General features: G+C 38.8%; 1 protein-coding gene across 1 annotated transcript in view; it reads right to left on the bottom strand.

Annotated features, from left to right (window-relative positions):
• LOC133252390 (polypeptide N-acetylgalactosaminyltransferase-like 6) overlaps positions 1 to 13,990 on the bottom strand; it is a 166,757-nt gene that overhangs the window by 21,311 nt on the left and 131,456 nt on the right. Inside the window, exon 2 of the mRNA XM_061424935.1 lies at positions 12,201 to 12,339. Within this exon, the coding sequence (XP_061280919.1) occupies positions 12,201 to 12,339 (139 nt within the window). The remainder of the gene's footprint in view (positions 1 to 12,200; positions 12,340 to 13,990) is intronic.

Here is a 13,990-nt window from a genome sequence, read left to right as displayed (position 1 = left end):
TTTTGAATATGCTATCTAGGTTGGTCATAACTTTCCTTCCAAGGAGTAAGCGTCTTTTAATTTCATGGCTGCAGTCACCATCTGCAGTGATCTTACTGAATAGAATGCATCATTACATCAAATTTCCATTTTTCTTAAAGGAATTAAAATTGAGAATCTATTTCTGCTTCACAAACTTCTGCCAACTTTTTAATCATCTTTATCATGGTTTAAGATAGCAAAGGACATACTTTGAAACTTAACAGATGTGATTCTGACGATGGCTTATTTTTTGTTTTGTTTTTCTGGATTTTCTCTGGATTTTTTTCTGTATTTATTCAATACCTAACAAATAATTAATATTTGTCATGTGATCAACATTACATTATGGGCTGATGATAGAAGAAAATCAAAGTTTTATTGTCAGGGAGCCATTGTTCCAGTGGAAGGCACTGTCCAAAATTTCCAATTCAAAATACAGTGTTAGTTACTCAGTTGTGTCTGACTCTTTGTGACCCTGTGGATTGTAACTTACCAGGCTCTTCTGTCCATGGGATTTCCCAGGCAAGAATACTGGAGTGGGTTGCCATTTTCTTCTCCAGAGGATCTTTCTGACCCAGGGATTGAACCCAGGTCTCTTGCATTGCAAGCATATTCTTTACCATTGGAGCCACCAGGGAAGCCCCATAATACAGTAGAATAAGTCTAAATACTGTGTATGTGCAATGTCCTATGAGAGTAACTAAAATCATCTGGCAAGCTGGTATCAAAGTAAATGAGATTAATTTTTCAAAAGAGAGCATTTTAAAATAAATAAATTGTATTAATTTGAAAGACTATAAAAAAATTAGAGATAACTTTGAAATATACAATAGTTGCTAATCAAGAAATGAGAGCACTTCCTTTGATGGCTCAGCTGGTAGAGTGGAGGACTGTAGTATATCCCAGTATAGTCATCCTTAGGTCACTGGTTTGATACTGGGTCGGAGGAAGAGTTAATGTTTTACTAACACAACATTGCCAATCAATTATACTCCAATAAAAATTATTTTAAAAAGCTTTTCATATGGAAAAAGGAAATGAGTGTACTTCAAGCATCTGTGACTTTAGAGTTTCACACTGAAGTTTCTATATGAATATCTTAATTTGTAAGTATATAACACAAGCAAGTAGGCATGGGATATCTACATAGACTCTGTTCTGCATGTTTTTTTTTTTTTTCTTTTATTTATCTTAACATCATTATCAAACAGTAGACCAATACGGAAGTTATCATTATAAAAAACAGCTTTAGGCCTTTGTCTGTCATCATTTTAATAATTCTGATATTAACCATGTCTATGATGTAAGACAGGTTTCCCTGGTGGCTCAGTGGTAAAGGATCTGCCTGTCAAGCAGGATATGCCAGATACTCAGGTCTGATCCCTGCATTGGGAAGACCTCTGGGAGAAGGGAATAGGTATACCCTCCAGTATTCTTGCCTAGGAAATCCCATGAACAAGGAGCCTGGTGGGCTACAGTCCAGGGGGTCACAGAGAGTTGGATACAACTTAGCCAGTAAGCAACAACACATGATATGACACCATTTCTTTTGTTCAGTTATGGGAAAATCCCCATATCTAAACACTGTAACTCTTTCATCATTCAAATGCTGAAAAACAATAATCTCCTAAGACTGACTCCAAGATCAACTCTGATCTAGTTTGATGTCAAACTTCCAAAAATTAGTTGCACTTCTGTGAGTTCAATATTTTCTACTTTCCCAGTGAAAATTTAAAATTTGGATGACTTTATAGTCACACTAATCTGAAATACTGACTTTGTTACCGATGTCACACATAACAGAAATAACTGCCTGAGTTTGAAGCACATTAGTATTTCCTAGTGATGTATTCACCACCACCGGTTCTAGAGACTGACTTTAGCAGTAGTGCCATGAAAGTTTGCAGTGATGACTGCATAGTGAAAACCCAGCAGTTTAACATTTATCTAAGTATGATTTTTCTGTATCACTGATATGGTAATGCAATCTCATATTTAGCTATTAGTCTTTTTAGTAAATGTGTTCCATTTGGAGCCTTATATATTGACACTTGAGGGTAACAAAATTACATACAATTAGAATTAAAAATACATATAATATAATCCTATGAATGTCTTCCCCAATGGCTCAGGTGGTAAAGGCTCTGCCTGCAATGTGGGATTTTGGGGAGATCCCCTGGAGAAGGGAATGGTAATCCACTCCAGTATTCTTGACTGGAAAATCCCATGGACAGAGGAGCCTGGCAGCTGCAATTCATGGGGTTGCAAAAAGTCAGACATGACTGAGAGACTAACACAATCCTATGAATATATATATATATTTATGACTGAAATAAAGGTCCCATAAATGACAGTAATGACCAATCATGAATTTGTACTTGATTTTCTAGTTTCTTTCTATAATTTAAAAAGCAATTACAGATTCATATTGATGTATGGCAGAAGCCAATACAATATTGTAAAACAATTAACCTCCAATTAAAAATAAATAAAAGTAAAAAGCAATTATGGGGACTTCCCTGGTAGTCCAGCGATTAAGACTTTGCATTCCAATGCAGGGGGTATGGGTTTGATCCCTGGTTGGGGATCTTAAGTTCCCACATGCCTGTGGCCAAAAAATCAAAAACATAAAATCAAAGCAATATTGTAATATATTCAATAAAGATATAAAAAAATAGTTTGCATAAGAAAAAAATCTTTAATAAAAAAAGCAATTACATTTTGGTTGGGTCTTAATAAACTAATATATTGCAACTCATTGTAATTTCAACTTTTATATTTTTACCATAATTTGAAGCAGAATAACACAGTAATAAGCAACTAGGTTTTAGAGTTTGAGAACTCCAGTTTGGAGTCAAACGTACAATTGTGAGCAATGTTTACATTGAAAACGTTACAAGACATATTTAGGTCATGTCTAGAAGTTTTTGTGTGTGTGCACAACTTTCCCAAGGCCAGTCTTTCAGACCCCATGCCCTGTGTTTTCCTCTTTCCTCCTTTCAAAGCATCTGCTTTATGAGCTGTCATTCACTCCAAAGATTAAATGTCTGACAACTCTTCAACTGTTCTCTCTCCCTGGAGGATTTCACTTCAATACTATAACATTGTCAGTTACACTGATAAAAACTCTCCCATGTCTTTCAGGCTTTATTCAGTGGGAGAGATCCTTGTGTACATTTTCATTGTATTCTATCAAGGCTTTTCTTTCATGACCCTTAGAAACATACTAATGTGCTAATAGCTACGCTAGTTTGCATGAGGCCTCTATCAAAATTTACAATTAAAATAAAAGGCTCTCAGTTGTGTACATCTCTTTGCAACGCCATGGACTGCAGCCCTTTAGGCTCCCCTGTCCATGGGATTTCCCAGGCAAGAATACTAGAGTGGGTTGCCATTTCCTTCTCCAGGGAATCTTACAAGATCAGGGATCGGAATCACATCTCCTGCATTGGCAGGCAGGTTCTTTAGCATGGAGTCACCAGAGAAGTCCAACAGAAATTAATTTTTTAAAAGTGAAGTGCAATAAAACAAAACCGAATGACCGTTTTGAAAGGTTATTTCCTATCTGTTGATCCTGGTCATTCCTTTCTCAATATAAATTGTTCTTTTTTTTTTTTTTTTCTTTTGCCAATCATGTTTTGACACATCCTAGGCTAGAGTAGCATTTGACTCAAAGGACACATTTCCTGCCTCTCTGGTGACAGCACTTTCACGTGATTAGAGGGCACAAGTCTTTTAGCGAAACTTGCTTCAGAATTCACTTGTCAACTTGTTGAAAGAAAACAATCAACTTCAGGAAAAAACCATAATGAAAACATGAAAAGAAGCCAGTGCCTTCTCAAATTTTCTTTTGAATGTGAATGTTCAGAGTAGCTTTATTTATCGTAGCTCCAAACTGGAAGCAAACCAAATGTCCATGGACTGGTGACTAGGTAACAATCCATATGACAGGATTTTACTCAGTAATAAAGGGACAAACTACTGATATGTGCAACAACAGGGATTAATCTCAAAGACACTGTGCTAAATGAAAGATGCCAGACACAAAAAGCTACATGTTGCATGATTCTATTTGTAGAATATTCTAGAAAAGGCAAAAATTTAGGGACAGAAGTCAGATCACTGCTGGTTGAGGGATAGAAGAAGGGGAGATTTCTTGCAAAGGGGACATGGGGAACTTTGGGGGTGAATGAAATGTTTGATGTCTCAATTTTAGTGATGGTTACCCGGTTCTACATATTTGTCAACAACTCCCCAACTTTTAAGTAGCCTTGAATCTATGAAATTTTAAGAAAATCCTTGCACACTGTTATATGGTTAACCTCAAACATCTCTGTGAATAAATTCTAGCATTCAATAGCTCAGAGTTACAGCAGCCAAATCATATTTTTCTATTTCATGTGAAATTAAATATCATTCTATCACTTTCACTGCACTATAGTTAAAATAAACTGGACACACATAATTATTTTTCCTAATAAACTCAAGAAGACTCTTGAGAGTCCCTTGGACTGCAAAGAGATCAAACTAGTCAATCCTAAAGGAAGTCAACCCTGAATATTCATTGGAAGGACTGATGTTGAAACTGAAGCTCCAATATATTGGCCACCTGATGTGAAGACCTTGCTCATTTTAACAGACCTTGATGCTGGGAAAGATTGAGGGCAGGAGGAGAAGGGGACCATAGAGGATGAGATGGTTGGATGGCATCACCGACTCAAAGGACGTGAGTCTGAGCAAACTCTGAGAGTTAGTGAAGGACAGGGAAGCCTGGCATGCTGCAGTCCATGGGGTTGCAAAGAGTCAGAATAGTGACTAAATAGCAAGAAAATAAACTCAAAGTTGACTCACAAAATTTAATTATATTTACAATTTATATTTTCAAATTGTAATTCACTTGATCTCTTTATATTTTATCTCCTCATGATATGAATGGAAAAGGAAAGGAATCAGAGGGATAACCATCAGAAGAAAAAGAAATAACTGAATGGATCACAGTAAACCTGGCACCAATTTTAAATATCTTAAATACTCAGAGAAAAAAAGCTAGCACCCTGTTAGTAAACTGGATATATAGAAATTCAAAATGACCATAGCTTGGTTCAGCACACAGTCCAAGTCAAGATATTTAACTCTTCAGTCATTATTATGCAATATAAATTACTCAAAATATGTATATATACAGAATCAACCTTTCTTCTTGTATACAAAGTATTGATCAACACTCTGCCCAGGTCATCCAGGGGAGGGGGAGGTTGTTTCCTTCCATAAATGGTCCCAGCTGTTAGAGAAGTACCCTGCCTCTCTCCATCCTCCCACACATCCCCTCTAGGAGAAAGAAAGTCACAAGGTTGCTGAATTAGAGTTATGGATCTTATGCTTGGCTCAGCTTCTGCTTCAGTTTTCTGCATGGGAACCCACTGTGGTGCACAGATCAGACATCTCTTTCTGCCCCTGAGGCCCTAAGCTCTACAGCTGTCATCTGTGCTCAGTCGTGTCCGACTCTGTGCGACCCCATGGACCATAGTCCACCAGGCTCCTCTGTCCAGGGGATTATTCAGGCAAGAATACTGGAGTGGGTTGCCATGACCTCTTTCAGGGGAATCTTCCTGACCCAGGGATCAAACCCAGGTCTCTTGCACTGCAGGCAGATTCTTTACCACTGAGCCACCAGGGAAAATCACAATTGTCCTGGGGTTGTCAACAATGTCAGTGACTGGAAGGCTGAATGCACGTCCTTCTGGAATTTGGTATTAGGAACTACACTTGTCCCAGGTCTAAACCACACCCACCAATAAATCCGGTCAGTAATAAAGATAACAGTTTACTTGCAAACCACTTCTGGGACAGTCTTTCCACTGGTTCTGAAATTATACAGGGAACACAGTTAGGATAGGAAGCCTGATACAAACGCAACACTGCTGAAAGCAATCACACTATGATACCATGACAAGAAGTGTTAAAAATTCCTCTAAGTTTTCTCAAGAGATGCAATCTCTCAGAATTTTCTCCTCAAATCCAGTATCTTGCTTGTTATCAAAGGCATGAAGCCAAAACCTCCTTATCTTGACATATAGGTTAAAGGAAAAGGAAAGACACAATTCAGAGTAGAACTATATGCATGTGTGTATGCTCAGTCTCTCAGTTGTGTCTGACTCTTTGCAACCCCATGGAGCCTGCCAGGCTCCTCTGTCTATGCGATTTTCCAGGCGAGAATACTGGAGTGGGTTGCCATGCCCTCTTCCAGGGGATCTTCCTGACCTATGGGTCAAATCCATGTCTCCTGCATTGGCAGGTCAATTATTTACTGCTAAGCCATCTGGGAAGCCTCAAAGTAGAACTACTTTAATTCAAAATATCTCACCTACTCAGGCACATTATAAGTACACTATAATTAATGTGGATGCATGTGGAACGTGTATCATGATATTTTCATCACAGCAAGAAATGAAACCTTACATAAATGATGTGTTTACCTGAATTCTCTGCAAAGCTGACCTCAACTCTCCTATTATACCTTCTAACTCGATATGTGTTCTCTGGTGGCTCAGATGGTAAAGCACCTGCCTGCAATGCAGGAGACCTGAGTTCGATCCCTGGGTCAGGAAGACTCCTGGAGAAATGGCAACCCACCCCAGAATTCTTGCCTGGGAAATCCCATGGACAGAGTAGCCTGGTGGGCTACAGTACATGGGGTCACAAGGAGTCAGGCATGACGGAGCAACTAACACACTATGTATCCTAATCTAATGTACTTCCTCTTCCCTCACTTGTAATTTCTTGTTACATACATTAATTTTAGCATGGTGTGGAAGACTTGTGGTAACTGCTAACACATGCATTCATATCCAGGGAGTAATATTTGCTTAAATATTCTTCAATTTTATCTTGCTAACAATTAACTCATGTATACGTTTATCAGTTTCTTTTCTATGCAGGCCATCCTTCCATGATTGCCTTTTTCCTTATTTTATATGTACTGTGTACTGTAAATGTATGTTTTAGAGTCAAAATAAGATGTTCTATATCATGTAAAGTTGTGACATTCAAATGGGTTACTGAATAAAAAGGAAATGCACAATCAAAATATAAGTGGCAATATGGTTGCCAGGGGGCAAGGATCAGGAGAAGGGATAGTCAGGGAATTTGGGATGGACATGGACACATTGCTATATTTGAAACGGATAACCAACAAGGACCTACTGTATCACATGGAACTCTGCTCAATGTTATGTGGCAATCTAGGTGGGAGAGGCATTTGCGGGGAATGGTTACACGCATATGGCCCTCCACTATGCACCTGAAAATGTTAAACATTTGTTAATCTGCTATACTCTAATATATAGCAAATTATGCTGCTGCTAAGTCGCTTCAGTCGTGTCAGACTCTGTGCGACCCCATAGACAGCAGCCCACCAGGCTCCTCTGTCCATGGGATACTCCAGGCAAGAACACTGGAGTGGGTTGCCATTTCCTCCTCCAGTGCATGAAATTGAAAAGTCAAAGTGAAGTCGCTCAGTTGTGTCCGACTCCTAGCGACCCCATGCACTGCAGCCCACCAGGCTCCTCTGTCCATGGGATTTTCCAAGCAAGAGTACTGGGGTGGGTTGCCATTTCCTCCTCCAATGCATAAAAGTGAAAAGTCAAAGTGAAGTTGCTCAGTCATGTCCAACTCCTAGTGACCCCATGGACTGCAGCCCACCAGGCTCCTCTGTCCATGGGATTTTCCAAGCAAGAGTACTGGGGTGGGGTGCCATTGCCTTCTCCAATAGCATATTATAGTGCTATTTTATAGAGGTGGAGAAAAACTAAAGTCTGTAAAATGAAGCCAGGCCAGCCAGTGACTGCCATATGCCATGCAGAAGCTCTCATTGTAAAGTTCTTATGGACATTGCATTAGGTACAGTGGGAAGATGCTCTAATGACAGGAGAAACTCAGGTTTCTCTCAGATTGATCCCAAGTACAGATGAAGAAGCAACAGTTAGAACCAGACATGGGGAAAACAGACTGGTTTTAAATTCAAAAAGGAGTACAACAAGGCTGTATATTGTCACCCTGCTTATTTAATATATGCAGAGTACATCATGTGAAATGCCAGGCTGGATGAAGCACAAGATGGAATCAAGACTGCTGGGAGAAATATCAATAACCTCATGTATGGAGATAACATGACCCTTTTGGTAGAAACCAAAGAGGAACTAAAGAGTCTCTTGATGGAGATGAAAGAGGAGAGGGAAAAAGCTGGCTTAACATTCAGAAAATGAAGATAATGGCATCTGGTCCCATCACTTCATGGCAAATATATGGGGAAACAATGGAAACAGTGACAGGCTTTATTTTTTGGGGCTCCAAATTCACTGCAGATGGTGACTGCAGCCATGAAATTAAAAGATGCTTGCTTCTCGGAAGAAAAGCTATAACAAATCTAGCTGCTGCTGCTGCTGCTGCTGCTAAGTCACTTCAGTCATGTTTGACTCTGTGCGACCCATGAGATGACAGCCCACCAGGCTCCCATGTCCCTGGGATTCTCCAGGCAGGAACACTGTAGTGAGTTGCCATTTCCTTCTCCAATGCATGAAAGTGAAAGTGAAAGTGAAGTCGCTCAGTCGTGTCTGACTCTTAGCAACCCCATGGACTGCAGCCTACCAGGCTCTTCTATCCATGGAGAGTGTATTAAAAAGCAGAGACATTACTTTGCCAACAAAGGTCCATCTAGTCAAAGCTATGGTGTTTCCAGTAGTCATGCATGGATGTGAGAGTTGGATTATAAAGAAAGCTGAGTGTCAAAGAATTGATGCTTTTGAACTGTGGTGAGGCAGAAGCTCTTGAGAGTCCCTTGGACTGCAAGGAGATCCAACCAGTCCATCCTAAAGGAAATCAATCCTGAATATTCACTGGGAGGACTGATGCTGAAGCTGAAGCTCCAATACTTTGGCCATTTGATGCAAAGAACTGACTCACTGGAAAAGACCCTGATGCTGAAAAAGATTGAAGGCAGGAGGAGAAGGGGAGGACAGAGGATGAGATGGTTGGATGGCATCACTGACTCGATGGACATGAGTTTGAGCAAGCTCCAGGAGTTGGTGATAGACAGGGAAGCCTGGCATGCTGCAGTCCATGGGGTTGCAAAGAATCAGACATGACTGAGTGACTGAACTAAACTGATTACTGGAGTAGTGAAACAATGATGCCAAAGAATATGTTCAGTTTTATGCTAGTGAAGAAGTAAATAACAGGACAAATAAAAGTGCTGTCCGGATTGAGATTTCTGTTATAATCCATGTTCTAAATAGTTCTAGTCTTCACAGTAGACTAGATTTGTGCACTACGCATGTCGCAACACCTAGAATTATGAAACTTTTTGAGAACATGAGCAGGAATAGAGCACAAACAAATACACAGAGAGTGATCTATAGTGTAGAACAGTGGATTTAGAACCACAATGATCTGTTTTGGAATGAAGATCTAGTTCAACAAAATTGCAAGACAATATTCCCTGATATTTTGCATTGCAAAATCCTAAGACACACAAAAAATAAACTCTGAGTAGTTGGATAAACTCAGCCAGTAGTTGGAATTGGTTGACTGCAAATGCAGTTTCTTAGACCTGTTACATTTGACTAGAAAAGTCATACAGATTCTGCATTCTCTTCCATAGATTCTGTTCATATAAACAAAGTATGGTCCATAACCTATAGCTTTGTTAAATTGAAAACACTGGAATCTGTGTCCAGCTGCTTTCCCATTTTCAAGGATAGAGTTGCGTCGCATGCTCTTGTAGTTATCTGTGCCTATATTTTGAGAAGCATAGCCAAGGTCAAAAGCACAGGACTTTAAACAGTGGGATCCCTGTAAGACTTTGTTTGGTTTCCAGATTCCAGCAGGTGGTACCTTGACAAAACCAGAGGCGGCATCTCACCTCCCCTCCCGCCTAGGTGAGAGCCATGCACAGGACTGAGCAAGGAGATGAGCTCTCCTGTATCTCACTCTTAACGTTTGCCTGGCATGCTTCTGCAATCTTCTGTTAAGATAGTTTGTTTTCCCTTTTTGTTATTATTTTACTAGATTACTGTCCTATTAGACATTCAAGCCTCAGGAAATAAGAATACCATCACATACCATGTTTTAGCGACATTCTTCATCCCTAACATTTAAAAAATACCTTCCAATACTGTAAACATAGTAGTTCTGATAAAATTTTCAAAATGTCTTGTTTTCCATTTTTCCATTTTCTTTTCCATTATTGCCTAGGAATGTCTCTTCTCAAAAGGTAGTAGTTACCCTAAAAATACACTCTATGCAAAGAATGAGAATATCAACCTTCTTTTGACTTCAATGATTTCCTACACTGTTTCCATCTGCAAATCTTTCCACTTGCATAAACATAAAAAGATTGGAAGTGTGGGGGCGGGGGAGGAGGTGGATGGAAATTATGCTCTGAGGATATTATGCCAACAATGCAATTTAATGCATCTTTGATGGTGGGCAATTAGGTATTAAAATTTCTCATAACTAGAAACATTCTTGGTCAGTAGAAATTACCATAGATAATTTCAGGTGACAAGGGAATAATTTTGCTAGATAGAAGGCCTAGACAGTACAGAAAGCATTCAGTTTAGGGGAAAATTAATTTTTTCTTCACATGAATCCTTTGGTTAACCATATTAGAAAATGCAATTTCACATAAAACTGAAGGAGAAAACTGTTAAGTTTTTGTATTTTAAAATAAAATCAATAAAGACAGAATATAGCAAAGCAACTAACAAACAGTTGTCCAAACCAGAATTCACTGATTTTTTGTTCCTAAAGGGCTAACTGCTTTTGCACACAGCTTTATTTAACGTACATTATTGGTTTAATTTAGAGTCCTAGTCTTAAGGATGCCCTTAATCTTCTCTGATTTTTTTTTCTTTCACACCAGTGTTTCTAAAGGAGAACAAAATGCTGAGGTCAATATATTAGTTGGATAGATTTATCAAGTATGCAGGACAACACCACTGCTCCAAATTCTGATCACAGTCATGTTCTTGGCATACTTTGGGCATTGCATATGCTAAACAAGAAAATTGTAACAGACTAGAAAAAAGGTACACTAAGCAAGGTCAGGATTAGCCAAGGGTGGACAGAGAGAAGGCTTTCCTCCAACTGTAGGTAATAGTCTCCTTGTTTCCACTGAGACTCTAATATTTAGCTTCAATTCAGTAAAAGCTGAATGCACTGTCAACTGACAAGCCACAAGCAATTCCTAAGTGACGGGAGTAACCAACCATTCCCTCGAGATGATGGATGTGTTCACTTCAGGCATTTTCTATAGAAAATGTAACGATAATGGCACTGATAACGGCTGACATGAGAAGGCAGTCAGTCCAAGGCATGCACCAGTAGGCAATTCTAACAGCACTAATCACTAAGGAAAATGTACACATCATACCCTATGTGATCAAAGGCAAAGGGACAGATGTCATCTGAGAGCATTTCAATGTAAACGGAGATCATACCACCAACTCAATAATGAAAATGGGTATTAAGCTTCTGAGCATCAAGAGTTAATCTTTTGGAATTTTAGAGGCTGTTTCAGGTTAAATAAAAAATACCTAAGATTATGTTGGTTGTCTGTTTTATATATAGTAATGGATATAGCACCAACTCCTAATTTATCTCTCCACACCCTTTCCCCTTTGGTAACTATAAGTTTCATTAAGAAAAAGAATCTGAAAAATAGTATACAGATAAATAAATGTATATATATAGATGTATAGCAAAGTAACTTGTCATATACATATATGCTATCCATCTGAAGCTATACGTGTAAATATAGACCATTTGTTGTTCAGTCGCTGAGTAATGTCTGACTCTTTTTGGACTCCATGGACTACAGCACATTAGGCTTCCCTGTCATTCACTGTCTCCTGGAGTTTGCTCAAATTCAATTCCATTGAGTCGATGATGCCACAGCAAAGTAATTCAGTCACTGAAGCTAACACAACATTGTAAGTTATCTATACCTCAATAAAACCCCCCAAACCCAAAAGTATATATAAAATAATGGAATATAAATGGCTTCTATAAAATTAATAGGTAAAGTTTTTAATTGTATAACTCACGATTATATACACGAAACATAATGAATCAAAAGAGACAAGGGACACCACCCTGCACATGGGCAAGTGGACACTCACTTGGCGTGCCGGATGTCTGGCAGGGACCTCTCTAGAGCAATGTTGTTGCTGACAAAAATATTGAAACCATTTTCCCTGTAAGCTGAGTCGTCGTGGTCCTCCTCAGTGAGGGGGTAAGGTTTTCCGTGTTCACCTTTCCCTATCAGGAGAAAAGAAAAAGGGATAAGTGTCTGCCTAAAAACCATTTCCACTTCTAGAGCAGATAATAGGATGTGAATGTGTTTCTTTAGTCTCTCTTGTTATTATGCTCCAGAGAACGCTCCAGCAGCAAGATTTTATCAAATCATTATTTTATTTCATTTAGAGAAATGAAACATACTCATAATAAAAATAAGCAACACAGTAGTACAATCTCACCTCTCAGCGAAAACCACAGCTAAGAGCTTAAACATTTCTATGAAGACATATATACTGATAATATACATACTGCCTTATAATTTGATTTTATCAAACATAATTGAATTTAAAAAAAGGCAATACTTCATTTACTTCTGATGGTTGACATTATTCCATAGCCTTCCAATTTATAGTATTTGGTCAAAATATATTTCTAGGTTATTTTCAACTTTCTATATTGTTGCTGCTGCTAAGTCGCTTCAGTCGTCTCGGATTCTGTGCAGCCCCATAGATGGCAGCCCACCAGACTCCACCATCCCTGGGATTCTCCAGGCAAGAATACTGGAGTGGATGACCCAGAGGGATGGTACAGGGAGGGAGGTGGGAGGGGGGTTCAGGATGAGGAACACGTGTACACCCATGGTGGATTCATATGGATGTATGGTAAAACCAATACAATATTGTGAAGTAATTAGCCTCCAATTAAAATAAATAAATTTAAATTTAAAAAAAAAAAAAAAAGAATACTGGAGTGGGTTGCCATTTCCTTCTCCAATGCATGAAAGTGAAGTGAAAATGAAGTTGCTCAGTCATGTCCGACTCTTAGCAACCCCATGGACTGCAGCCTACCAGGCTCCTCTGGCCATGGGATTCTCCAGGCAAGAGTACTGGAGTGGGTTGCCAGTGCCTTCTCCATTCTATATTGTAAACAATCTTAATAAACATATTTGCTTGCTTAAGATTCCTAGGTATGTATACTTGGAAGAGGGAGGATAATTCTTGCAAATAAAGTTTCCAGACTATCTTTAGAGTTAGTAGATAGTTTTCTAACATCCCCAGAAGCATTACAGAATATTTTGAAATTTGCTGGTAAAAATACAGATTATTCAAACTTTAATTTCCCTTCTCTTGAGTAATAACAAAATTAATTTACATATATTTATCATCTGTATTTCTTACATTTTAAAACAGATTTTCAGAGATTTTTACAAGACAATCTGCATTTAAGAGCAATTTACATATTATGTTTCCTAAAGCTTTTTTAAGAACCCATGTTGTAAATATTTTCTAGGTTTATTTCATTTAAATCTAAGGCTTCTGTTTTCTGGTTCAGCCTGGAAGGAGCTTGGAAAGTTCCTTTCTGTACTAACAGCAGATAAAAAGCTGAACAGACTCAACAACACTTTATGGATGCAGAAGAGAGGAGTAGACACAGGAGAGGAGAGACAGATGGGGAAGCAGGAGCCCAGGCTTACCAGAGCAAGACTCATGAGCAGAAATGCCAGGAACCAGTTGTCCAGGGTAAGAAATCTGAACTGTAATTGACAATTTGCTGGAGACTCAGAGCAGGCAAGCCTGAGAGGTAAAAGGTCTCTGAGGATTCAGTCACAGAGAGGCTCCAATTTTATTGTGACATTTATCTCCAGGAGCTCAACAAAGCTCCCAGAGTAGAT

The sequence above is a fragment of the Bos javanicus genome, chromosome 8 (assembly GCF_032452875.1).
Source record: "Bos javanicus breed banteng chromosome 8, ARS-OSU_banteng_1.0, whole genome shotgun sequence".
NCBI lineage: Eukaryota > Metazoa > Chordata > Mammalia > Artiodactyla > Bovidae > Bos > Bos javanicus.
The sequence above is the reverse complement of the archived record's forward strand: the minus strand, read 5'-3'. Positions and strand labels throughout refer to the sequence as shown.